The 23,747-nt window shown below is 40.8% G+C and overlaps 4 protein-coding genes across 7 annotated transcripts; 1 reads left to right on the plus strand and 3 right to left on the minus strand.

Moving 5' to 3' along the window:
- Positions 1–251: 251 nt before the first annotated feature.
- On the minus strand, positions 252–4,695 carry prpf19 (pre-mRNA processing factor 19). Its single transcript, XM_085906327.1, has 16 exons — positions 4,501–4,695; positions 4,167–4,316; positions 3,826–3,902; positions 3,363–3,504; positions 3,205–3,278; positions 3,063–3,128; positions 2,931–2,972; positions 2,769–2,843; positions 2,542–2,617; positions 2,339–2,448; positions 2,102–2,257; positions 1,919–1,988; positions 1,659–1,832; positions 1,456–1,538; positions 1,102–1,207; positions 252–1,014 (listed from the first exon to the last, which is right to left on the minus strand). Exons 1-16 carry the CDS (start codon positions 4,517–4,519, stop codon positions 917–919), a joined length of 1,518 nt encoding a protein of 505 aa, XP_085762453.1. The 5' UTR covers positions 4,520–4,695; the 3' UTR covers positions 252–916.
- A 317-nt stretch (positions 4,696–5,012) lies between these two features.
- Positions 5,013–9,481, minus strand: LOC147060868 (uncharacterized). Of its 3 annotated transcripts, none has more exons than XM_085905607.1 (10): positions 9,379–9,481; positions 9,034–9,091; positions 7,981–8,111; positions 7,763–7,898; positions 7,284–7,568; positions 6,847–7,185; positions 6,499–6,680; positions 6,269–6,370; positions 6,079–6,195; positions 5,013–6,018 (listed from the first exon to the last, which is right to left on the minus strand). In XM_085905607.1, exons 2-10 carry the CDS (start codon positions 9,083–9,085, stop codon positions 5,800–5,802), a joined length of 1,563 nt encoding a protein of 520 aa, XP_085761733.1. In that variant the 5' UTR covers positions 9,086–9,091; positions 9,379–9,481; the 3' UTR covers positions 5,013–5,799. The 3 variants fall into 3 exon arrangements, with proteins under 3 accessions (XP_085761733.1, XP_085761734.1, XP_085761732.1); XM_085905608.1 differs by having other exon boundaries at positions 6,112–6,195; positions 7,981–8,141; XM_085905606.1 differs by having other exon boundaries at positions 7,981–8,141.
- Positions 9,482–10,123: 642 nt separating this feature from the next.
- Positions 10,124–14,489, plus strand: LOC147060869 (uncharacterized). Its single transcript, XM_085905559.1, has 10 exons — positions 10,124–10,248; positions 10,347–10,389; positions 11,755–11,897; positions 12,006–12,135; positions 12,329–12,592; positions 13,180–13,485; positions 13,562–13,740; positions 13,827–13,940; positions 14,045–14,095; positions 14,222–14,489. The coding sequence occupies exons 2-10, from the start codon at positions 10,350–10,352 to the stop codon at positions 14,405–14,407; spliced, it is 1,413 nt and encodes a 470-aa protein (XP_085761685.1). The 5' UTR covers positions 10,124–10,248; positions 10,347–10,349; the 3' UTR covers positions 14,408–14,489.
- A 3,284-nt stretch (positions 14,490–17,773) lies between these two features.
- LOC147060870 (voltage-gated monoatomic cation channel TMEM109-like) lies at positions 17,774–23,379 on the minus strand. 2 transcript variants are annotated; one of them, XM_085934632.1, is made up of 4 exons: positions 22,528–23,379; positions 21,121–21,180; positions 18,477–18,579; positions 17,774–18,226 (listed from the first exon to the last, which is right to left on the minus strand). In XM_085934632.1, exons 1-4 carry the CDS (start codon positions 22,741–22,743, stop codon positions 17,871–17,873), a joined length of 735 nt encoding a protein of 244 aa, XP_085790758.1. In that variant the 5' UTR covers positions 22,744–23,379; the 3' UTR covers positions 17,774–17,870. The 2 variants fall into 2 exon arrangements, with proteins under 2 accessions (XP_085790758.1, XP_085790766.1); XM_085934640.1 differs by lacking the exon at positions 21,121–21,180 and having other exon boundaries at positions 22,528–23,376.
- Between the last annotated feature and the right edge of the window lie 368 nt (positions 23,380–23,747).

Consider the following 23,747-nt stretch of genomic DNA (forward strand, 5'->3'; position numbering starts at 1 on the left):
TCAGCACCACTTAATAAATGCCTTCTAATAAACACAACGGTTTATTCCAGACACCGTTTTGAGAGTCATCAGTCAGGAGGTTGTTTTTTCCTTTATGGCGCTGCCTTGGATTACTTTTAATTTTAATTGAAGGCAAATTGTTACTGACTTCAATTATGCGAGTACAATACTGTCCTTGTTGAGCAACTTGGCTGTGCAAAGCACAATTTGTGCCTTAATTCAATGCCAAAGAACATAACTATAACCTAACATCAAGGCAAGATGTGAGCAGATTTTTATTGTTTCGTGATAGTAACCATCATATTTTAAATTTGAAAAATAAGAATGCACTGACGTACAGGATTTTTTCAGTATTGTGAATAATTTGGTATTTTCCAATGGCATACAAAAGATATTTTACTGTAAAAGAGCACATTGTGAGATATACACATTTGATTAGACAGTCAACAAAAACATGAACAAAATTCCCAATGCAAAGTAGGAAATGAAATGAGGGAAGGGCAAGAATTTAATACACCATCTTCCTTCTCTGCAATTGTTTGACTACAGATAGACTTTCAAACTATTTTAACTAGACAAAGAATTTGACTTATGATGACCTATGGCCCTAGCCTCCCAACTGCTACACACAAACACACAGAAAATACAACTGTTTAAAATCAGAGGTGCTATAAAAAAAAAATAAAACAACATGATGCAGGGGCTGACACTGCATAAACGGTATTGGAATTATGATGCTGAGCTTTCAAATAGATACTTGATCAACTTTTGTTTCATGCACGAGGACTCATAAATGAAATAAGCAGAGTTGGCGATGTTCTTTCAAAGTAGAAATTATAGGTCTATGCCAAGTATGTATCCACAGTCTCTGGTCTACCTCAGTTGTTTCCTCATGTCATTATCAATTTTTGCTTTTCTACAAACTGTAAAACTTCAGACTTCGGTCCATTCCCGCAGAGCTCAGGAAACGAGCATTCTCTCCGAAGGCCACTCCGCTCACCAAACCTGTGTGATCTACAGACGTGACAAAAAAACAAATCAATGTCTGGAACAGACACAAATGTAACACATTTCGTAACACGATGGCAAGTGGGACCTCACCTGTGAAATTGAGGACCTCGGACCACTGTTTGCAGATGTAGACGCGGATGTCGGACCCTCCCACAGCTAGGTAGGTACCACTCTGGTCAAACACGAGGGACTTCACCTGCAAAAGCAAGACATGGGAAATGAAAACATTGCAAACAGACTGGAATGTTTAAATGATGTTGCCATCAACACAACGTTATCAAAGAGTGCAAGACATGTTTGTCATCACTTTTCAATCAAACCATTTAGAGGGCTCATTTGACAGGCATCCCCTTTCATGGGAAAATTCCTTAGAGAACATAGTTGTGTGCAAGAAGAAAAAAAGAGAGTGATGACTTCATGGCTGAAGTCTTATTATTTACGCACCTCATAGTTGTTGTCCAGTGTGATTGTCTTGAAGTTCTTCAGTTTTCTCAGATCCCAGAGTTTCAGAGAACTGTCCTGTGCACCTAGATTACAAAAACAGAGAAGTAAAGCTGATGAAAAGGGTCCCGAACGAGCAGCAGATGGCAATGGCAGACATTTTGACAAAGAAATAATAAAAAATAAAAACTGTAAGAAGTTGACACCTGTAGCCAGATAGTATCCGTTCTCAGAGAAAGCGATGGAGGTGACGGGGCCCGAGTGACCAGGGAAGTTGGCCACGTTGGTACGCTCCTTCAGGTCCCAGATCTTGATCTGGGAGTCAGCAGTTCCAGTACCAAAGATGAGACCATCGGGGTGGAACTGAGCACAGGTGAGTGCTGTGGCAGAGGAGAGCCAAGGGTACGTGTGAGCACAAGGAAATGAGCTCCTCGATTAAAAATGCCCAACACACGCTGACGCTTACCACAGCCGGCACTTTCATCGGTGACCTTTGTGAGGACCTGGCCAGTTTGGATGTCAGAGAAGGCCCAGTACTGCACAAGAACAATGAGGAAAACAAAGCCAAATCGGCATAAATTAATGCTGCTATGAGGTCATGTTAGTCACATCAGTGATCTTCTTTTTTTGACTGAAACTGCACACATACCTGATCCTCAGAGGAGCTGAGCAGGTAGTCCCCAGTAGCATGCAGGGACAGTCCAGTGACACCTGCCTCGTGAGCACGCACCACCTGGACACAGTTGCCCCCGGTGACCGACCACACGCGGATGGTGGTGTCGGGAGATGCAGAGAAAACCACAGACTGGAGGAGGAAAAGAAAACTACAATTATTACAGGGTGGTCAACATTACAATGAGAAAAAGACAGGGAAAGACTAAGCAACCTGGGATGGATGGTAGATGACAGAGGTGACCTTCTTGGTGTGACCCTTCAGCGTTGCCACAATCTGTTCCTCAGTCTTGTTAAACACAACCACGTTTTTGTCAGCGCCACCTAGAGGAATGGACCAACAACAATTGCATCAATGTCAAGGTCCCTTGGAAACTAATTGGATCAAAGCAATTTCTAGACATGAAATTAGCTTACCAGTGAGGACTTTGTTGGTGTCCGAGGGACACAGATCCAGAGCAAGAATACCTGGCACACTGGCACTGTGAAGACCCTGAAAACAGAACCAATATGTCATCGCCCCCAACTTGTTTCTACAGAGCAATGCGAGCGAGTCACTGCAGTAACACGAGTCAGTGTGGTAAAGCATCAAGGCCCTACAGTGGACTCCAAATAATCGGCTTTCATCACCTATAAACACTTACAGCATGAGAGGCCACTTGGCGGTATCTGCCAAGATCTTCTGATCTAACCAGCTCCTCTGGAACAGTTTTTCCTCTCTGGACAAAAGACAATCAAGTTGAGAGAACTTCACAAAAATTATTATTATTATTTTTAAATATGACGGTTAACACCCCCCCCCATACCTTCTTTCTCTCTGTGGTAAGAATTGTGGCTTTGTCTTGAAGCTGCAAAATTAATAAAACACTTAAGTTCCAAGGCTGCTTACGTAAATTGACCCATAGGAAAACGCGCCTTAAAGATTCCGCTGACAGTACCTTCTGGATGATCTCTGGAGTCATGCCAACTTGTTCACTAATCTCCATAGGCTCTCCAGCAGGACCCTGCCAGACAGGAATGAACATTTTGCTCCACCTTTACACAACTCACGAGTCAGATGAATCTGAATAAAAAGCTCACCACTGCAGCTGCCTGGGAGGCAGGAGCTGCCTGAGGTGTAATCAGCCCAGCCTGAGGTTTGAGAGTGGCAAGAGCTATGGAAAAGAAAAATAGACAAATTAACTCACCCACATTGATATGTTTTAAAGACCTTGTCACACAAGCTGCTATCAACCGACCTTCTCTAGCTGCAGCGACCTCTTTGGTGAGTCGAGCAATGACTCTGCATGCGGCATCGTGTTGATAGAGAGCGTGTGAGAGCTCTTGGCGAGTCGTCTGCAGCTGCTGCCTCAAAGTGAAGCTATGAAGCATAACAGCATCCTACAAGACAAGAAAACATATGAAATATGTTTACCTAAAGGTCATTTATTTCCAATTCTCACTACAATAAGTATCATATAAACATTAACTCACATCTTATAATACATCTTTGTTTTTGAGATAATCCCTTTTCCTCCCATACCGTACCAAAATGACATTCAATTTTCATAAATCAGTTTTGTTTATATACCTTGACGTAAAAACACAATTTAACCCCTTATGAACTTTTGATCGCGTGGCCAGTTGGTTTCAATATATATGGCACAATGTGCATTTCAGATCTCTACATAATTTTGAGTCGTGTATCATTTAAAGACTTACCCACTCATCTTGAAGTGATTTTAGAATGGCGGGAATGCTTGTAGCCGATGGTACCTTTGGTCTAACAGGATGGGAGACTGGCAGAGAAGTACAAAATGTCAGTCTTGCACAAACACCATGCGAAGCAATTGTAATAGAAAAGCGGGGGGGATCTAAAAATGAATAGCGCGGCTTTGCACCTATTACGAGTTACTTAGTACTTGCACATATTTTTGATAGATGCCTTAAGAGTGCATGATCAAAAATTAGTATCACCGTGGGATAGTTGAACGCAATTTCGATCTCTTTGTGAGACATGTGGAGAAGTTGACAATAAAGCAGACTTTGCAGGCAATATTTACCTTTAATGTCTACAAGTTGTTCCTCGGACAGAGGCTGCCCATTTATCGGATCTGTCCCATTTTCTACGATGTACTTCTCGATGAGCCGGCGCTCAAACACTTGGTTGGAAACCGGAGAGACGCACGGGTGCTCTGGTAACTCGTTGGAGACTGAAGACAAAAAAAAATAATCACACATAGCAGTTACTTGATTCGGCAAGAATATGTCGGAGCTTGCTACGCACGCAATTGGCGGCAGTGCATGGTCGCTAACGTTAGCTAATTTAGCTAACAGCGTTAGCGCGATTGCACAGCTAGTTTGCAACGCCAATCTTTAGAACTTCAAGTCACTTACTTGCACAAACCAAAGACATCGTCCTGGTCAAGGCTTAAAAAATACTTCTGATGACGGTAGTAGGCTCGTTTTGTTTTTACAATGGCGTAGAGAGCAGCTGATGAGCGCTTTGAAATATTATCATTTAGTCGAAGATAGCACGCTCTCCTTTCATTGCCGCCACAACCGGAACTTCTTCTTCCTGATTTCCGGAAGACTGCATTGCTGCCCCCAACTGGTCAAAATATGAACACCTACAACAGAGCTTAACCTTCTTTAGGAAGCTTAAAAAATATTTTCCTCTTTGTCTCTTGCATATGATGTGCTCATGTGGAATAGTTTCACTACCCATTTGTCAAAGTTTTCTTCCTTTGCTTTCAGTATTGGTTGGATTTTTAAAAAATACATGTAATTCATACAGAAGCAAATAAAGGCCTCAATGTACAGGATTAAATGATCAAATAGGACATACATTTATTTTAAAATGACTGATACATGTTTTTATATTGCAAAATATTACAAGATCTGTCATTTTCATCAGTAATTTGGTGGTCATCATTTTGCTCATGACAAGTTTCACAGGTTATTACAATATTTGGTGGGATTTTTTTCTTCCTGAACATTTAACAGTTGTGCAGTGCTCCAGAAGTTACTCTGGTAAAATTATGAGCTTACATCACAGACATTTAACATGATAATTCATTGTAGTCAGAAGAGGTTACCATGATGACACAAATAAATTCCTTCTCTATATTAGTACAGTAAGTTAATGTTTCCTTCTTTATAGTCCTCTATATGTTGCGAGCTCACTTTTAGACCAGGGATGCTCAAGTCTGGTCCTGGAGAGCCCCCCCATATTTTAGATGCATCCCTGCTGCACCACACCTGATTAAAAAAAAAATCATCAGGTTTGTTATCAGGCTTTTGCAAAGCTTGCTGATGCGCTGATCATTTCAGTCACACCTAAAACAGGCCGGATAGGGGCTCTTGAGGACCTGATTTGGGCACCCCTAACAAATTTAGCAAATATATACAGTGCATATCACGGTGGTCCTGAGGGTCTGGAGGTAGTAAATAGCATCAGAAGATAGCGGAGATTTGAGAATCTCTGGCAAAGTCAGAGCGAATAAATGTCTGAAGCAGGAAGGATCCTATTCAACTCATGCTTCAAAAATACCATTACAATGACAATAATGACATGCAATATGGATGTCAAACCACTGGAATTACAATGTAGACTTAGTTACAAAAGGCACAGGTGAGGTTTTTCTTTTCTTGAACTTTGTCCACATGCTTCTCTGCATGCCACCACTCCGTGCACTATAAGTTGAACTTTTCCGAAGTGTAAACGCTGCAGGTTTCAGACGTATCCGTGTCCAGCGGCAGGGCGGTATAATAATCATTTGTGTTGCTACTGCTTGCTTGAAGCACTTCCTTCTTGATCTGGAATTGAACGCAATCTTCGGAGGACTGCAGGCAATCTGTTGCACCCGCCACTGGAAAGGAAATCCTCCTTGCTTCCTCATTAGACGTTTCCTCCTAAGAAAGAAATGAGTGATTTCTTAAACAAAGGCTCGGATATACAAACATCTGGCGTACCTCGGCAGTTGAATTGTGACAGGGGGAGCTCACAGATCTTTGTCCTTGATCATTTTCACCCCTCGTGTGAACAGGAGTGAGCCGTGATGGAGTTCCCGCTGTAACGGGAGTGTAACCCTGGATATACAAATAGCAACAAACAAATAGGTATCATATATTAAATATGTCAATCAAAATGGGAGCTGCTTACAGTATGAATTGGGCTGGCTCTTGGGGTCCATTTTCTCGGTGTGCCCGCCTGCTGGCCGTGATTATAATATCCCGCAGGCTGAGGGCTTGGCTGGCTGTAGTTCTAAATACGACAAAGTTAACAGTCATGTCGCTGGAAATAATCACCTTCAATGCTGTGGGTGTGGAAATGAGTCAAGAAAAAAAAATTAAAGGAAATGCCACCATAAAGTTTTGCCCCAATCTGCTCACCTGAATGTTGACCCCGGGGGGCTGAGCTTGTGGCGCGCGGTACGTCCTAAGGCAGGCAATGATCTGCGACAAGCTCCAGTTGGGGTAGCGCTTCATGAACAGGATGAAACCGGCCAAAGACACAAACATGCCGGAAGGGACAGTGATGGACTTGAGAAGAGCTCGCCACTTGCCACCCCTTTCTGGAGCAAATAGAAAGATGAGGCAGTTAGCAGAAGGTGGAGGTAACTCTGGAGATAGCAAAAAAGTGCCAGAACAAAACAAAAACAAACACTCACGTAAAGCACAATATTGTTTCTTGCTCCCACTTACTGCAGGGAGAAATTGTGCTTCAATTGTGTTACTCACCAATCACTTGCAACAAGGTGGTGGACACCAGGTTGCCATTAATATCTCTGATCTCATAGACGCCATCGTGCTTCGAGGTCAACCTCGCTATGACCACCTCGTTGACGGAGCCGTTCCTGCCCACCGAGACCAGGCCTCTGTAGCGCATGTCATGGTCGGTGATGTGGCCTTCACGCATTAACTGCACGGGCCCGCGGGGAGGCTTGGAGTCGAAAGGACCCGACGGGGATTCATCGTGGTGTCGGTTGGGGGTAAAGATCAGGTAGGCGTGTGGCACCGGGAGGAAGAGGGGGAGGTTCAGAGACTCTTTGGTGAAGCGGGTCACGTTGAAAGTATGTCCTGCATCCGTGAGCAACGATGTGTTACAAAAAAAAAAAAGAAAACGTTAGTCTTGCTAAACAACGATATGACTCATTTGTCATTGAGTTGACTCTCACCGCGGACAGTCAGAGTGCTGCGAGACAACACTTTCCCCTCAGCGTCTCGCACTGTGTAGTTGCCTTGATCGGCTTGCGTCACTCTGTCGGCCACCCAGACTTTCCTGTCTCGTAGCATCCGGCCTCGACGCGCAATGCCGGTATCAGGGTCGGTCCGGTTCCACAGGACTATTGGCATGGCCTCGGATGGAGCGCCTCGGGGAGCAAATTCCAGTATAAAACTATCTTCAGGGATGTTGTTCTCAAAATTCTCGCCGTAGTTCCTAATGTAGGATTTGATGCATTCTTAGGCAGGATAAAAGTATGAAAAGATGAGTGAAAGAATAAAGTGGAAATTAGAACACTGACATGAGTACCTTTGAGAATGGATGTTCTTAATCAAACTGGTGGTCTTAATGAAACTGCAGTAACAGCTGGCAGAAGAAAATTCAAAGATTGAAACGTATTGATTAAAAAAAAAAAACAGACAACTGTCCAACCTGAAACTGTCAGACGAACGGTCTCATAGGTGAATCCAGAAGATAGTTTGATAGAATAAAGTCCCTGGTCTGCATGAGTCACATTTTTCAGGACCAGCATCTTATCTTTGGTCCATTCAAAACGAGGATCGATTACCTAAGTAAAGAGTTTAGATTTGCTATTTGTGTGTATTCGAACATTAAACATACTGTAAAACAAATCACACTCTTTCCCTCACAGTGGTCTTTTCGAGGAGAACACGCCTGGGACCTCCTGAGTTTGGAGTAAAGGTCACCGTTCTTGATGTTGAGTAGACCGGCAAACGGAATTCCTTGCCAGCACAAACCATCTGGACTTCTTCTCTCTCACCTGTGTGTGGAAGGAAATCAACATTTTTTCCTATATGTCAAGAAAAAGGAAAATATATTATAAAAGGTTTCTGTGGGCTCACCCAGTACGACCCAACCTGTAAAGAAGCAAAATTATGTTTACACATACACTACACAAAATGCAATATTTTTTTTCCTAATCACGACTCAGCTTCAGAAAACTGGTGGGCCATGAATAATAATGATAATAGTAATAAATAATAATAATAAATAATAAATAAATAAATAAATACATAAATACATAAATACATAAATACATAAATAAATAAATAAATAAATAAATAAATAAATAAATAAATAAATAAAAATGAGGTTATATTGGTTATATATGGTTAACCAGGCTTTTTAAATGAAAGAACAAACTGAACAGTTTAGAAAAAGGAGATAGAGAGTATTCAGGGGACAGGTCTATTTAAGGTCAAGTATATACACTGTATAAAATATAAATATAGCACAAAAATAATGAAGCAAATAAATAACTATTAGTCACAAATTATTGGCTTTTATACATAGTATCAACAAGTTAGAGGTATTCAAAAAAAATCTGAAAAAGTGGATACACAGTTCAATTATGAACCCCCTGCCATCGATTGGAAGAACATTTAATAGAAAAACCTGTCACTATGTGTCATTGGCCAGAAAATGGATTATCTATCGTAAATAAATCATGAGTTGACTTAGAGACGTAGACTTGTGCGAGATCTCCCTTTGTCCCTATCGCCTTCTTCCCCGAATTAAAGAATCCATCTAATTAGAAGATATAGGTGCACTTACAGTGCCACGGCACAGAGACTGATTTAAGGCACCTTGATAAAAAGGTCTCAATGATATGCTGTCCAAAAGGTGTACAATCCGATCGCTCTTTAGGTAATAGACTTGGTGCTATTGAAGTGATCACTCACCGATTGCAAAAGGGAGGCTGCAGAGCACAGCGAGCAGGACGCAGGGGGACATCTTCTCCTGTAGGGACAAAAACAGGGGCTGGTTGTTTCATCTTTCCACACAGGTGACAGCTATGCAAACAAACGTTATTGCATCCATCGGATCGTATGTTGTAATCGGGCAGGCATCCATGCACACCTGCAAACATCGAGCAAGGTGCGGCAAAAATGTCCAAGCAGATCTCAGTAGTGACGTGACGGCCCGATGACGCCCCGCTCACACAAGCCATGTCCAATGATCCACTTGATCACTTATTGATTATCTTTACTTTATCACACTGTCGACACAAAACAATCCGAACCCACCTGCAGTATACGCGGGAAACACGTCCACGGGAAGATATTTGGGAATGTTTTACATGAATGGGTATAAACGAGTATAAACGTTAGTCCGTAGCGCGCACGCGCAGTGGCTTCCTTCGGTTATTTATGGCGATATATCGGCTGGCTGCATTCTCAACTGCTTTTACGCCAATTGCGTCTCACACTGCGTTACAGTGCTCAACTCCGGGAAACAGATACGCTCTTTGCGCAAACGCGTCTTTACGGCGCGTTGTATCCCTGCAGGGTTTTGCGCTAAAATTGAGATTGAATGCAAATAGTCAACCATATAACCAGATTCAACAATCCCTCCAGCTTGAATTGAACAATTCTTAATTGATGTTGTTGTTGTTTTTTGCATGTGACTATCACACAAATAACTCTTGATAAATTAGTAAATATAATCATCGCACAGTATCCAGTCCAGTCCAAATTCATACATCGCGCACATTTCTAAACAACAAACTCGACAGAGCTACACAATTCATTTAAAACCACAAAATAAGAACGTACCTAACATGACCAAAACTTTATACAAGTACAATTAACCATTAATCATACCTTCTTTCATTTAGATGAGATATTTGGTGTATTTCTCTGTCAAACTTTGTATTTGTTATTTTGTATTTATTCTTTGTCAGTAAAACAATTGAACACATGAAGTGCTTTTTGAGTTCTAAATCAAATGTATTTACTGCATGCTCATGGACTGGACAAAGCATAGTGTGCGCACATCAGGCGCAGTAGTGACGCCCTTACCATGCGAAAGCCTCGCCCAGTTTATGTGTCCTTGCCATTACAGTAAACTCGGCTGTTTCTTCGGTGGGGAAAAAAACCCCGCTCATTATAAAACGAGTAAGTATAAGTTGCAAATAAAATGCTGTATGGCGTAGCGTGTAGTTTTGCACTGTGTTATCGAGTAATCCAAATATCGCCGTGTTTTTTTTCTATAGGACATGTTGCTCGCATTCCTTCTGCTACCATGTTTCCTCTGTGGTGAGTATGCTCAGTTACACACAAGCAATAACACTTTTATGGAAAGCCGTCGGTGCATTTCATATTCTTAATCTCCAGGTTAGTAGTAAACACAACTAGTACAGTTTTTGGCCTTTTTTTGTGTGTGAAATTAAACTACACGAGTAGTTAATTGCTGTGCTGCACTAGTGATACTATTAGGGCCAACTAGTAAACATGTTCCATAGGTTGGACCTAACTAGAAGCATCAAAATGTCCAATAATAGCATGCATGTTCTACTGGTATGCATCAGCCGCCCTATTTGTGTGCCAAAATGTCAAACATCGGTCGTTCGCAAAGTCCACCTTTGCCATTTTACTAGTGCGCTTACTAGTGGAGGACCAAGTGTGCACCAGTCATCAGTAAGATTCATGTTAAAAGTATGAAATGAATTGCTCCACCAGTTTTCTGTACTCGTATAAGCTCAGCTCTACCACCCCCGTACGATTCTTCATGTTAGTAAACTGCACAGTGTTCATCTAATTTAACAAGATAACTAAATTTCCATTGCTGCTGACACAACAAAATCAGATCTATGCGCCAGCTCCATTTGTACCAATACTTGTCTTTTGGGATGTGCTACATTTATGTTAATATCACATTATTTATTTATCGGCAATAATATTTTTTCTAAAGTTTTAAGGTTACAAATTCATTATTATTCAAAATCAGCCAAACATCAGTGTGGGTGTAACGACTAGTATCAATATTATTATCATCAATATCATTTTGGCAAGGTTGGTGGGTGGGGAAAAAACTCTTTCTTTTCATTAAAATAATCTTATCAGAAGCTCAGGCTGTTAGGCAACGCTAATCTGTGCATTCAACAAAACTCATCGCAGCTCTGCTTACCTTGCTCAAAGCCACTTCTGGCTACATTGCCAGCCTGTGCGGGGGCATGTGCCTGTGGGGGCATGTGGAGGCAGAATTTCATCACCAAGTCTCAGAATTACACTTGGCAATGAATATAATAGGAGTGAACATGAGTGTGGACAGTCGCTTGAGAGATTGTGCCCTGTGATTGGATAGCGTTGTTTGAGTGGACGTGCTTAAAATCGGTTGGGACAGACTTCAGCACACCCATGACCCTAATGAGGCCAAAAAGCTTTTCATGTTTTTATTTGTAAAAAAGTGGCCAACAATCAAACCGAGAAAATCGATGTAAACAGTACAGTAGATATTATTTTTTGTCAAGTATTGAAAAAACTGAAGTCTGACAAAAAAAATCCTCACGGCTGGAAATTAGATTTACATCAACATAGCTGAAAAAAATGAAGGTGGACAGAGTGGTAATAATGTGTTCCCATATTCAATATCTTCTTTCTCTCCTTTGTGTCCTATTGCAGGTTCCTTAGGCGCACAGTATGAAGTGTGCTATGGTGGAACTTTTAAATTTCCCTTCCATTTTTCACCTCGTACACTCAGCGGAAACATTTACTTCTCTCCGAAGAGCGGCGGAGGCAGGAGGCTAGTCTTTGAAAATGGCAAGGTGTGCATCTTTCGATGTCATAATAGTGATGCAATGCAAGAAAATGAGAAAGCTCCCTTCAAATGTGACAAAGTCATCCAAAACCTATTGTGTTGTCAACCTTTTCAGGCAATGGAGCCACGTTTGAAAATTACCCCTACAAGTTTTTCATTGCAACATGTGACGGAAAAAGACAGTGGCGAATTCTCAACCCCACTTAGTGGCTTCTATCTGGAACGCATCACACTGAAGGTTTTAGGTAAGATCATTTTACATTGGATGGTAAATACAGTAAAACGTTGGATTAAGCCGTAGTGCCACTAAATTAGCACCCCCGCCCTCTCAAAAAAGGAGTATGTTATTTGCCATATATAGATGCTGCTAAAGGATTCAAAATTGGGGCTCATAAAGCATCAACACCATGCTTCGTTTTCCTTTCTGTCTGTTACTAGAATGTGCCGAGGAGGTGCGGAGGTATTACCACGGCCGCTATCGCCTGGATATTCCCAGTCAGGCAGAAATCCTGGAATTCTCCAAGATCGGCAGCTCGGACCTGGAAATCTTGTGGAATCGCACTCTACTCGCTGGCCCATCCAGGGGGTGGGTGAAGCAAAATAGCTGGGAAATGTCAGAGGTTACGCAAGGTGACAGCGGCTACTACAACTTCCGCAGAAAAGACTACACTCTGGTATCGAGGTCAAAACTCGTCGTGACAGGTGAGTGTTGATAGGACACACAAGATGTGAACTGGTGTCAAGGTGATGTAGAAGTTGAGTTGGACTTGCTCTTACATTCAGAAAACATGTCAAGTTCAGGGGTCACTGACCTAGAGCTACAAGAGTTTGATACTCGGCTCTAAAAAAAAACCCACATTTGCTCAAACCACCTTTAAACTAACGGCATGTTATAGGTAATGGTATTCATGACACAAATCAATTTCATGAATCTTTGTGAACAGATGAATACCAAACACTTCATTTCTCCATATCACTGCCAGTGTTTGCTGTTTCAAATGATCACTTGTTCATTTCTAGTAAATCACAATGGAGACCTTTGTCTGTAAAAGGCCCGGGGGCGACTTTAAGAAGTCACTGTAGGCATCACGTGTTGGAGACACTGAAGATTTTAAATTGTCTTCATGTGCATCCTTCTGTAACACCTTGAAATAAGGCTAGCATCAGCGCGATAACAGTACCCGGTTTTGGTACTCGCCCATCCCGACATTTGTTGAATTGTTTCAGCCCAACTGTTTTAACTGAGCAATGTTTTTTTTTTTTTAAACAATCGCTTTTCTCCCACACAGAGCACCTTTATGACTACCGACCCAAGGAAGGCGCAAGCTCGACCGTGCGATTCCCTGTGAAGTTTACTCCGTGGGACATTACCTTCAAACCGATGACGGATGACTCGACGACCATAAAAGTGATGAGTTCTGGACGTATCAGCAATTATAATGACTATTCAGAAGAGCCACATTTTGAGGATCGACTTTCATTGGACACCGACAGTCTAGAAATTACTACTGTGAAAGTAGAAGATTCTGGCGTCTTGGAGTTTCGCGACAACAATGGCTTCTTGGTGTTTGTGGCCAACTTGGATGTCGAAGAAGGTGAGGGACGAGAAATAGTTCCATGTATAATCGCTACGGTTTTACCACTCACTCGGCATCTCTCTTGTTTTTCCAGTACACGCCCCTGCGTATATTTACGTCATCATTTTGGTCATCATTGTTGCTGGGCTGTCAATCTGCTGTTGCTGCATCAAAAGAAGATGTTGTAAAAAGAGTGCTTCCAAAACAAACGCTCCTCAACTGACTCAAGCAGCAGCAGCAGCGGCACCACCACCACCTGCTGTGTATTACCACGTAGGTACCTCCCTAAAGCAACCTCTCAAAATCATTTTGGGAATGATAGAAAAATAAAACAATCTCCATCTTGGGATGGATGGCAGGGGACAAATCAACCCACAGGCCCAAGTTACTCTGCGGAACCACGTCCTGGAACGTACTCGTATCAACCCGTGAATCCTTCTCCTGCACCTACACCTGCCTCCGTCGGGCCACCTGTAAGGTCTTTTTGAAATTTCCAACCATTCATCTGATAGTTGTGGCCGCCAAGTGTATGTCATCTTTATTCCAGCGCTGACTTAACATGCTCTATCACCATCAGGCTTACAACAGCGTGGATATCCATCCGGATCCAAACCCGACACAGCTTGAGGTACTCAACGACACAACAAAGCAATTTTTCAGACAAAAGGACTGACAGTAGTTATCCTTAGCGTAGTTCGGATTCAATAAATCTAATATTTGGATTCATGGTAACAAGTCCATTTGTGTTTTTCAGCCTCCTCAAGCTGTGGGCTCCACTGGGCATTATGTGGCACCAGCTTCATCCCTGACACCGGATTACCCCACCTCGGACCCCGACCCAAAGTTTGAGGTCAAAGGGCTGCGCTTTTCCTCCAATCTTCCGCTCAACTCCGACTCTACTTTCTCCAATGTTTACACCTCGGATAAACTCAACTTCTGAGTGGCCCGCCCACCACTCTGAGCAGCTACACTACAGGGCCGAATCACAAGGTGCATGCTGGCTATCAGACATTTAGACACACTGTCAGGTTGATCTTTAAGTGTGTGTTTGGGGTTTGGGGGGCAAGTTGAGGTTGGGGGGGGTCTTTCGATAGTGAAATCATGCACTGTCATCAGTATTCATTTGTTTTTGTCATGCCTTTGCTAGCTAGCATTTATAGACTTATTAAGGTCATCATATGGCAAAAAGAAAAAAATCCGGTAGCATAGCATGGGTGACCGAAGGTTGATAAAAATTCAAAGAAAAATAGCCAGGGGCATTTGACTCAATTGGAATAATTGACCAATGGTAAAAAAGATTAATTATTACCATTTTTTATATTTGAATAGGATCTGTGCAAAATGATGCCGCTTTGAGTAGAGCAAGGGTGTCAAACTCATTATTGTCGCGGGCCGCATCATAGTCATAGTTTCCCTCAAAGGGCCATCATGATTGTCGTCTTCTATATACAGTATAGACTACAAAACAAAATGATGAATAACTAGTTTAGAAATCAGAGACTAGTAAAAAATGTTCAAATATTTTAAAAAGACGAATGGTAATACAAATTGCAAGCAATATCTAAGAAAATGTTTTAAGTGAAAGCAATTTGTAATTCAAGCAATGACACAAAGTCGATACAAAATTTGGCGTCGCGGGCCACATAAAATGATGTGGCGGGCCGTATCTGGGCCCCCGGGCCTTGAGTTTGACACCTATGCAGTAAAGTATTTGTATAGCGTAAATGTAGCTCAAGTCAGTAGGTCAAATGTTGGCATGTCGAGACAGCCGACTTTCTCAATGGCTTCAAGATACGAAAAACTATCAAGGGCACACAATCGATGCGATTCTTAAAGTGGTTGTGTGTGAATGGCAAATTGTAAATTGAGATGGATCAATGACTATGCCGTTTGTAACAAATGCAATGCACTTCAACACTTCAATGTTACTAAACACCATGTACTGCCCCCTTTAGCAATTATTTATTACATGCATCTTTATGCCATCTACACACTTGGGGAGAAAAAATTAGGGGTAAAACATGCACAGAATGACTCCACTGCCGTATACAATTCGTTCAAAACATCCCTTTATATTATATTCATAATAATTATATCATTATTATATTTTTATTGTTATTATAAATAATTATATGGGTACATGTAAAAGAGAAAGCCCATTAGTGCAGTCATCTTCGAACATGTGCATTTAATCCCTAAAGCCATAGCATTTCATTGTCTCTCTCAGCCACTAGGGGGCCTCAGGTTCAGTCATCCTTCCTGTCCATCAATAAGCAAAGCACGCTTAATCTACTTTGCATGTTTTTCCAATGTGAGAGGATGTCAGGGAACCCAGAATAAACTTGGGAAGCCTCTAGAGAAGATTTACATAGGAAGGCGGAAACTGAGATTCAAACCCAAAACCTCTCGACTGCGAGGCTGATGTGTTTAACCACGAGGGTAACTATACTGCCGCCTTTGTGTTCATGTCGTAGTGAAATGTATCGAGGGATTTCATTTACCTATATATGTTGCTTGAATATATCATGTACATGTTAACTTTTGATGTCTCAGGTCACAAGTTGACCTTAGCACCCAGGGAACACGCTGCACTCAAACAAAACAAACAAAACACTTTTAATATGTGTATTTTGTTGTTTTAATGTGTGCCTTTGGCATAAATTGGTTGTGCAATCTTCATTTTACCTTTGGAAAATTACGACTCAGATAATATTATGTAGGCTCTTCCTGATTTGTTTCACGTGTGTTACAACTTTTTCTTTGAATATTTTGTCATTGTGGAACAAATGTAAAAGGTGTATTTTTGATAGTTTGACATTACAATGGTTTTAAGTCAAAAGGAAAATCCTCCGATGCATAGGACCAATGTTCCTCAACCAAATCATTAATATTTGTGCCTAATTTTTTTTTGGGAACAAACTGATGAACATTTTCTATTGAGTCAGTTTCCTTTATAATCACTTTATGAACAAGAGAGCTGTTTTAAAGCCATCATCCTAAGTTAACAAGCATATGATGGCCTTGTGTGAACAGGAAACACCCGACTTCAAGTTTAGGGTGATCATACTACCTCATGTTTGGAAGCAGTTTTGTATTTTTTAATTTTTCTTAATCAGAGCCAAAACTCAAACCTTGCTGCCTCATGTCTAAATGTCGCAAGCACTCCAAATCATGTTACCCGTATGTCTCACGGAATTCTGCTTTTTGCGCTTCTGTCAACTTTGATGCAATTGTCTTTAAATGTACTCAAGATTGCTATTTTGCTTGTGGACTGTAGTTTTTATTTGCTCTAGATCGTTTTATAAAAACGTTTCATAGCAAAATGTATATCTAACATGGTGTGCATTAATGCTACTAACCCTTGTATTGTTCAAAACTGGTTTCATTGGCTGGCAAAATTGGTCGTGAATGCTGTTATGAATAAAAATAATCACACTCTCGATCATTTCGATTGTAAATTGTTTGTAGTTGTTAGTTTTTCTCATGTTTATGCCAGCAGAAGAAATCTTGCTGGCCCTGATTTGCACCTTCCCTGGATTCTTCACTTGATTGTCCTTGACAAGCATAGAAGGGATTTAAGAAGGAACTAGAGAGGAAGTGTGACTGAAGAGGGTCGTCGTGAGCTCAGAGGGTGGCATAAATCTGTAGCTGACAGCAACTAGAAACCAAGCAGGTGTCGAGAGCTGTCAACAGGCCAGAGGTTAGCGGTGGAGGACATCCTGGCGTAGCCACTCGGGCTAGCCCTGCCTGCCCTATTGAAACAAATGGAAGAGATGCCACCAGGTAGGTGGGTAGGTTGACTTCCGTATTCTCTTCATCATTGTAAGTCACTCAAGGGTCAGGCTTCAAAGATCTGGAATCATATACTAATAGAGAGGGCAATTTTAGTTACTAGGCTTTACTTTTGATATATTTATAGAGTGTCTACATATGATTTGTGCTTAAAAGTTCCAGTCCACATTTATACATATCACTTCATGAATCATGAAAGTTTGAAGTGATAATGATTTATTTGCATTATTGTGATCTTTTGACTTCCTGACTTGAAGTAGCATAAAGAAGTCTTTCATATTGATTCATTAGTCATTTGTCCTGTCTTTTTACCTAAGCTCAACTTGTAAAATCAAAATGTTTGTCTAATAAAGCTGATATTGTTGATTGTACTACGGTCAGATGAATTGCAATCGCAATGAAAAAAAAATACTCGCAATTTATAGTACATTTCAAAATATAAACAAAATGTGATACTCCACTACCCTAAAACTGCTGCTGACTCACTACAAACAACAACGCAAACTCATTTCTGATCAAAAAGTCACTTTATTGCCCATCATAATTTTATCACACATAGAAACAAAATCTGATAATGGCTCTTCTCTGTCACATTGTCCAATGTTTCCTTGCTAGTTGCCTTTTCTCTTTTCAACCGCTTTTACTCGGCCCTCCAAGCTCTTTAGGCGATGCTCGAGTGCACTGGCCTGGTTCGAGCTGGAAGTGAGCAGGCTCAATAGGATGTATCCCAGAACTAGGCCGCCGAGGCGCACGGCCGTGGTGTCGGCGCTGGCGCTGCTGTCGCTGACAATCATGGCAAAGAGCCACAGTACCGCCGCCATTTTCACCAACCAGAAGATATGTCGTAGCGCGTCGATAACCAAACGCAGGAGGATGGTTAGGACCCAGTAACCGATGATAGCCAGGAGCCCCCACTGGGCTACTGTGGTCACGCCCTCTGGGGTGAAGCGGGGTAGCGGGAGGGCAGCTGCCAAGAGAGAATTCACACTGTATCATTATGACCAGTTTGAACACTAACACTGTGCTTAAATATAAGAATAAAAATAAAAAAAAGTTGATTTGTATAGCCCTAAATCACAAGCAGAAAAAAAAATCAATCATGAATCAAAAAAATCATCATGAATTTAGTTTTTTTTTCTGCCTTCATTTAAATAATGTGAAAGAAAGCATTTTCAAAATGTTCCAAAATACAGTCAAACACACAAGTCAGTGCCTACCGTCAAATCCCGTGACCCTGATGATCTCTGTGACGTACACGGCGATGACGTTCAGGCCGCTGGCAGCTCCTTCGGCAAGGAAACGGATCACAGTTCCCACAAACTGTTTTGATTTAGAGAGGACTTGTATCAGCTTGCGAGCGAAGACAACACATTCTGACTACATCCACCATACGTGGCACAATTTAACCTTAACGGACAAGAAAATACACCCGGTAGACCCAAAAGGACAAATAGGCATGTAGTTGAGTTTTGGTAGGTGACTACAGTACAACCTTTTTAAAATCAATGAATAATCATTTTTATTCATCAACATAGACTAACTGCCATAATTTGAACGAAGAAATCAAGTTTTTCACTGTCTTCACTAAAACATGAACTGGGCTCTATCCCAAGCTATCCTAAGCCTTTCTCTTATCCAGAAAAGATGGCCTGTCTGTCTGTCCGTCTGTCTGTCTGTCTGTCTGTGTGTCATCTTGATCAAAAAGGAACTTTCCACCCAAACACAACCATTCAGTCAATTAATATTCAAAAGGAGGAACTATTTCTGATACGGCACTTGTATAGTTTGCTTAATGTGGCCAACGAGAATTGCTGAAGTGCATTTTCTCAACGGCGATACGGTGTGTTGTTGAATGGAACGAGCAACTGTGCGAGCGACAACAGCTGCCTCACTCTATTCCTGACACTGGCAAACACGGGAGCCAGCCACCAGTCAAGGTCAAGGGTAGATCTGCGGATGGGCACCTGCTGCACAACACACTGGCTCGATAAGTGACCACTGTGCATCTGGCATCTTATGGCGACATGCCTCACTTAAATCGACAAATGTTAATAACAATGGTAGTAAGAATCTATCTTAAAAATCGAGTTTCAATTACGAAGACTTTCCAAGAATTATAGGAATTGTCAAAATAAACGTAGACTAGAATAATGGTGTAAAAAAAAAAAAAAAAAAAAAATCGGTTAATCGACAAGTTATCAAATTAATCACCTCATATTTTAATAACCGAGAGTCCTTTGAAGCCGTTTTTTAATTAAAGAAAGTCCGAATCTTCTGATTTGAGGCGCTCAAAGGTAACAATTCTTTGTTTTCCATAGTCCATGAAAGCAGACTGATTTATCTTTTCTTTTTATCTCATTCACTACATTTATGAAGGATTAATTCAATAACTTTTTGGGAAACTTAGCTAGTTACCGTAACTAATTACATTTTCAAAGTCAAAGTCAGCTTTATTGTCAACTTCTTCACATGTTAAGACACACAAAGAGATCAAAATGAATCAAATTCAATTACATTTCCCACCGTTTTTGGAAGTAATTTGCCCAACACTGGTTTTAACACAGCGACACAGACGCCACCTGGTAGTCGGTGTATGACATTTTGCATTTTGTTAGCACGAGCTTTGTGGTTGGTTTTATTCCGTTTTAGAGTCAACTTCAAGGAGGAGTGGAATTTGAAGCCTCTTTGAAGAATTGTTCACTATTTACCAAACGTATCACGGGACTAATTGTCTTTACCCAACTGAAGAAAAAAATGTCAGCTTCCTTCAAAAATGTAATGTTATTACTACAACTACAAAATCTGAACATGATTCACAAAAAAGAAATCTATGTCCTGTGCAAGAATAAAATTTCACTCTCCAAAGAATACATAGTAATTAGTAACAAATGATGAAGTCAAAGTTTGGAAGAGGATTAAGGTCACACGTGGAAATGGAAAATGTGACTCGTCAGCAGTTGGCGAATGAGTCAGTGCGGTCTGAACCACAGATAACGGCAAAAGGACTATTTGAACAAAATCAACTGTAGTTTGAAGTATCATTTCATACAGAATAGAAATGACCATTGTGAAGTTACACTTACTCCATTACTTTGCAGTATTTAAGTCTCTAATTGCTTCAAGCAACATCAGAACTAAAACCAAATTTCACCTTTTAAAGGCAACATCATAATTATTAAGAACATTATTCGATTCACCTAATTGGACACATAATCTCATAAAACCTGCTAGATTACAGTTCTATTCCAGTTTCGGATGCAGCAGAAGACATGCAATGCTTTACAGCTCATGAGTATAGTAGGAGAAACATGCCAGCACATGTGATAAGAGCAAATAAAAAATAAAAAATCTGCCCAAAAAAAGATAGTAATGCTCAGATTTTCTCATGCACATGATACTGTGAGATGTTTTCTCATTGGATTTTTTTGGGGGGGGGCTTCAGGATCACTTAGTGCTCTACATCAGTGTCAGAATATGGTGTTAATACGTTTGTGACGATGGTTGCCATGTTGTGGTTGATACTAGTTCGATTACAGCAGGAACGGGCAAAGTTTGGCTGTTGGAGTGAAGCATTTAAATAATCAAGAGTCTTGTAATTTTTGTTGCATCAATTTAGTCCCCCACCCCAAAAAAAAAAATTGGTGTTTAAAATGTATTTGTTTTTAAATTTATGGTATGATTCATCTCATTAAACAGTTGGTGAATTTATTATAAGTAAACAATATCACTTAACGAGGTACTCCATAAATTCTAGAATGATTAAAATGGTGGTTTTTAGCTGAACAGACCATGTCAATATGCATCCCTGCCCCCCCCAAAAAAAAGAAAAGCCAGGAGTTAATACCCCAAGGGGGTTCTTACCATGGCCACTGAATAGACGTTCTCCTGACCAAGCAGTGACTCGAGTGACAAGAGTGCACTCTGGGAGAGATGGAGTGAGTGGGTGAAGGCGAGGAAGAGGAGATGATGAAGAGATGAGGTGGTGAGATTAACAAGCAAACGGGAGGGTTTGAGAAGGACATGAGAGGTTGCATGGGAGACATGACAGAGTGAAAGAGGCTCAATTAGTGACCTATTAAGAGTTGATCAAACAAGTCTTACATCAGAGCCGGCCCGATGCATAAACGAACCTGTTGAATTTTTGTTTCATTTAAAAGTGAAGGAGACATGCATGATTTGCTATCTTGGGCCACATGAAATGAAATGGCTGGCCGGATCCGGCCCACGGCTTGACACCTTGGCTGAAATCAGTGTTCAAAATGCTTCTAATCTTACAGAATTAATTGAAAAGTTGAAACTGTTTTGGCATATTTTGCTCCTCCTTTGGACCTGTGTACCTTGGCCACCTGGGGGCAACATACTACAGGTATACAGAAAGAGGCGGTAAAAACTATCATTCAAATTTGAGTAAACTCCTACGAAAGCTGCAATAATATTCGTCATTCTTTGCAAAGGATAAAGAACATGTGCCTGTGAGTATTATTATATTGTCCGCGTAGATATGTTGCTACCCTTTGTGTTCAAATATTCATTCTTAAAGGTTTAAAACACTGTGTTTTGCATTGTGTTGATGCTAGGCTAGCTGGTTATTTAAAAACACAAGTCACTGTCCTAACTGCAGAGTCAAGTTTGCTGTTACCATCGAACGCTTGTATCTCAAAGTTTTGCTCGCAAGTCAAAGCAAACATTTTTTAAATCCAATCTTTAACGCTTGTATCTCAAATTTTTGCTTGCAAGCAAGTCAAAGCAAACTTTTTTTTTTTTTTTTAAATAAAATTGAAGAAATGTAAGAGATGTAATCTTATAGGTGAGCACAGTGTTTTGTGAAGGATAAAGTTACAGTCAGTGACTTACAAGAATGTTAATTATACTTTGGGAATGCAATCTCGGCCTAGTTTTGGATGGTGGTTTGTACGCTCACAGACCTAATTACTAGTATGTACGTATGTGTGTGAATGTACATATGTGTGTGAATGTATGTATGTATGTATGTATGTATGTATGTATGTATGTATGTATGTATGTATGTATGTATGTATGTATGTATGTATGTATGTAAGTGTGTATCTATCTATCTATCTATCTATCTATCTATCTATCTATCTATCTATCTATCTATCTATCTATCTATATGTAACTTATATATAAATTTTGAGGGCCGGCTCTGTTGCACATTAATGGTGTTAGAAAGGAATGAAGAGTTGACATTTTAGATGAGTAACATGCACACACACACACATACAAATTAATCATCTTCACTCAGTTTACCTCTGTCGTTGATTGGACTGCACGAATTCCCAGGAGTGATTCCACGTATTGTTGGAATTCCTGGCCGAACATGCCGCGGAAGGAGACCGTCGATCGGGTCCCTTTGCCGGCCGGCGACGCTTTCTGTTCGGCCTGCTCTGCTCCAGTATGGAGCACCGCAACAGCCAAAAGCAACATCACACAAGACGGCACCATAACGCGCGCACAAAATCTCATCGTTGGGGGGATTGTAGAGCAGCAAAATTCAAAAATCAATTGTGCAGAACCGCTTGAGCAGGACGCGTGACTCTCAAGTCGAAATGGATTGAGGATCACGAGTTGAAAATAGTCTGGAGCAATAAAATAGCCGCTTCTAGGATTTAGATTCTTAAAGGGTGTTAATGAGTCAAATGCGCCTCCTGAGTATTTATTTAATTATAAACTTTGGCAACGTTACAGGCATATATCTCACTCCCGACCTCTTAGAGCCTGGCTATATTTGGTATCAAACAGTTGAAATACTTTCTATTGTATTTTAAGAATAAAAAAAAAAGAGAGCTTCGGCGCAGTAATGTTCCAAAATCTTGGCGGAAATGATGGGAGGAAAAACCCTGTGGGTTTGAGCCGACCACGAGTCTTCTAAATCTTCTTATTTAAGATCGCAGCCGTAAGCAAAGTCACGTCTGGCTGTCTTTCGTCTGCACACTCGCATTAAATTAGGATTTGTATGAAAAATAAAAAGATTATTGTAGCTGCTCAAGCAAATTATTCCAAGCTTCGTCGCGTCTGACGACTGCTGCCACACAAAACGAAAAAGACGTGTGGCTCTTTGAAGAGAAGGAAAGGGATTGACGCAGGGGTGTATTCTGGGACTTGTAGTCAAGGATGTCAATTCATTTTGCGGGAATGCGTAATGTCGTTACGTCATTACGCAAAACATGACGTCATAGCAATGGCACGAACCTGGCAAAAAAAAAAAAAAAAAGGATTAAAAGTAAAGATTTTTCTCTGGAATTAATATAATTCAAATCTGTCAATAGAATAAAATCGTTTTAAGACTAAAAACTAATTTAGAAAGAAGGGTCTATTTTAGCATTGCCGTTTCAAGCATTTCAACTTGCTTCACTGGTAAACTGGGCATAAGAATACAATGTTTACATCATTGAAACACAAATTTTCAAATTTTCTTTTTTTGCTCAGCAAGATTTCAATTAAAAGGATAATGCCCACATCTATGCATT

The sequence above is a fragment of the Syngnathus leptorhynchus genome, chromosome 2 (assembly GCF_054491065.1).
Source record: "Syngnathus leptorhynchus isolate UIUO chromosome 2, UIUO_Slep, whole genome shotgun sequence".
Lineage (NCBI taxonomy): Eukaryota > Metazoa > Chordata > Actinopteri > Syngnathiformes > Syngnathidae > Syngnathus > Syngnathus leptorhynchus.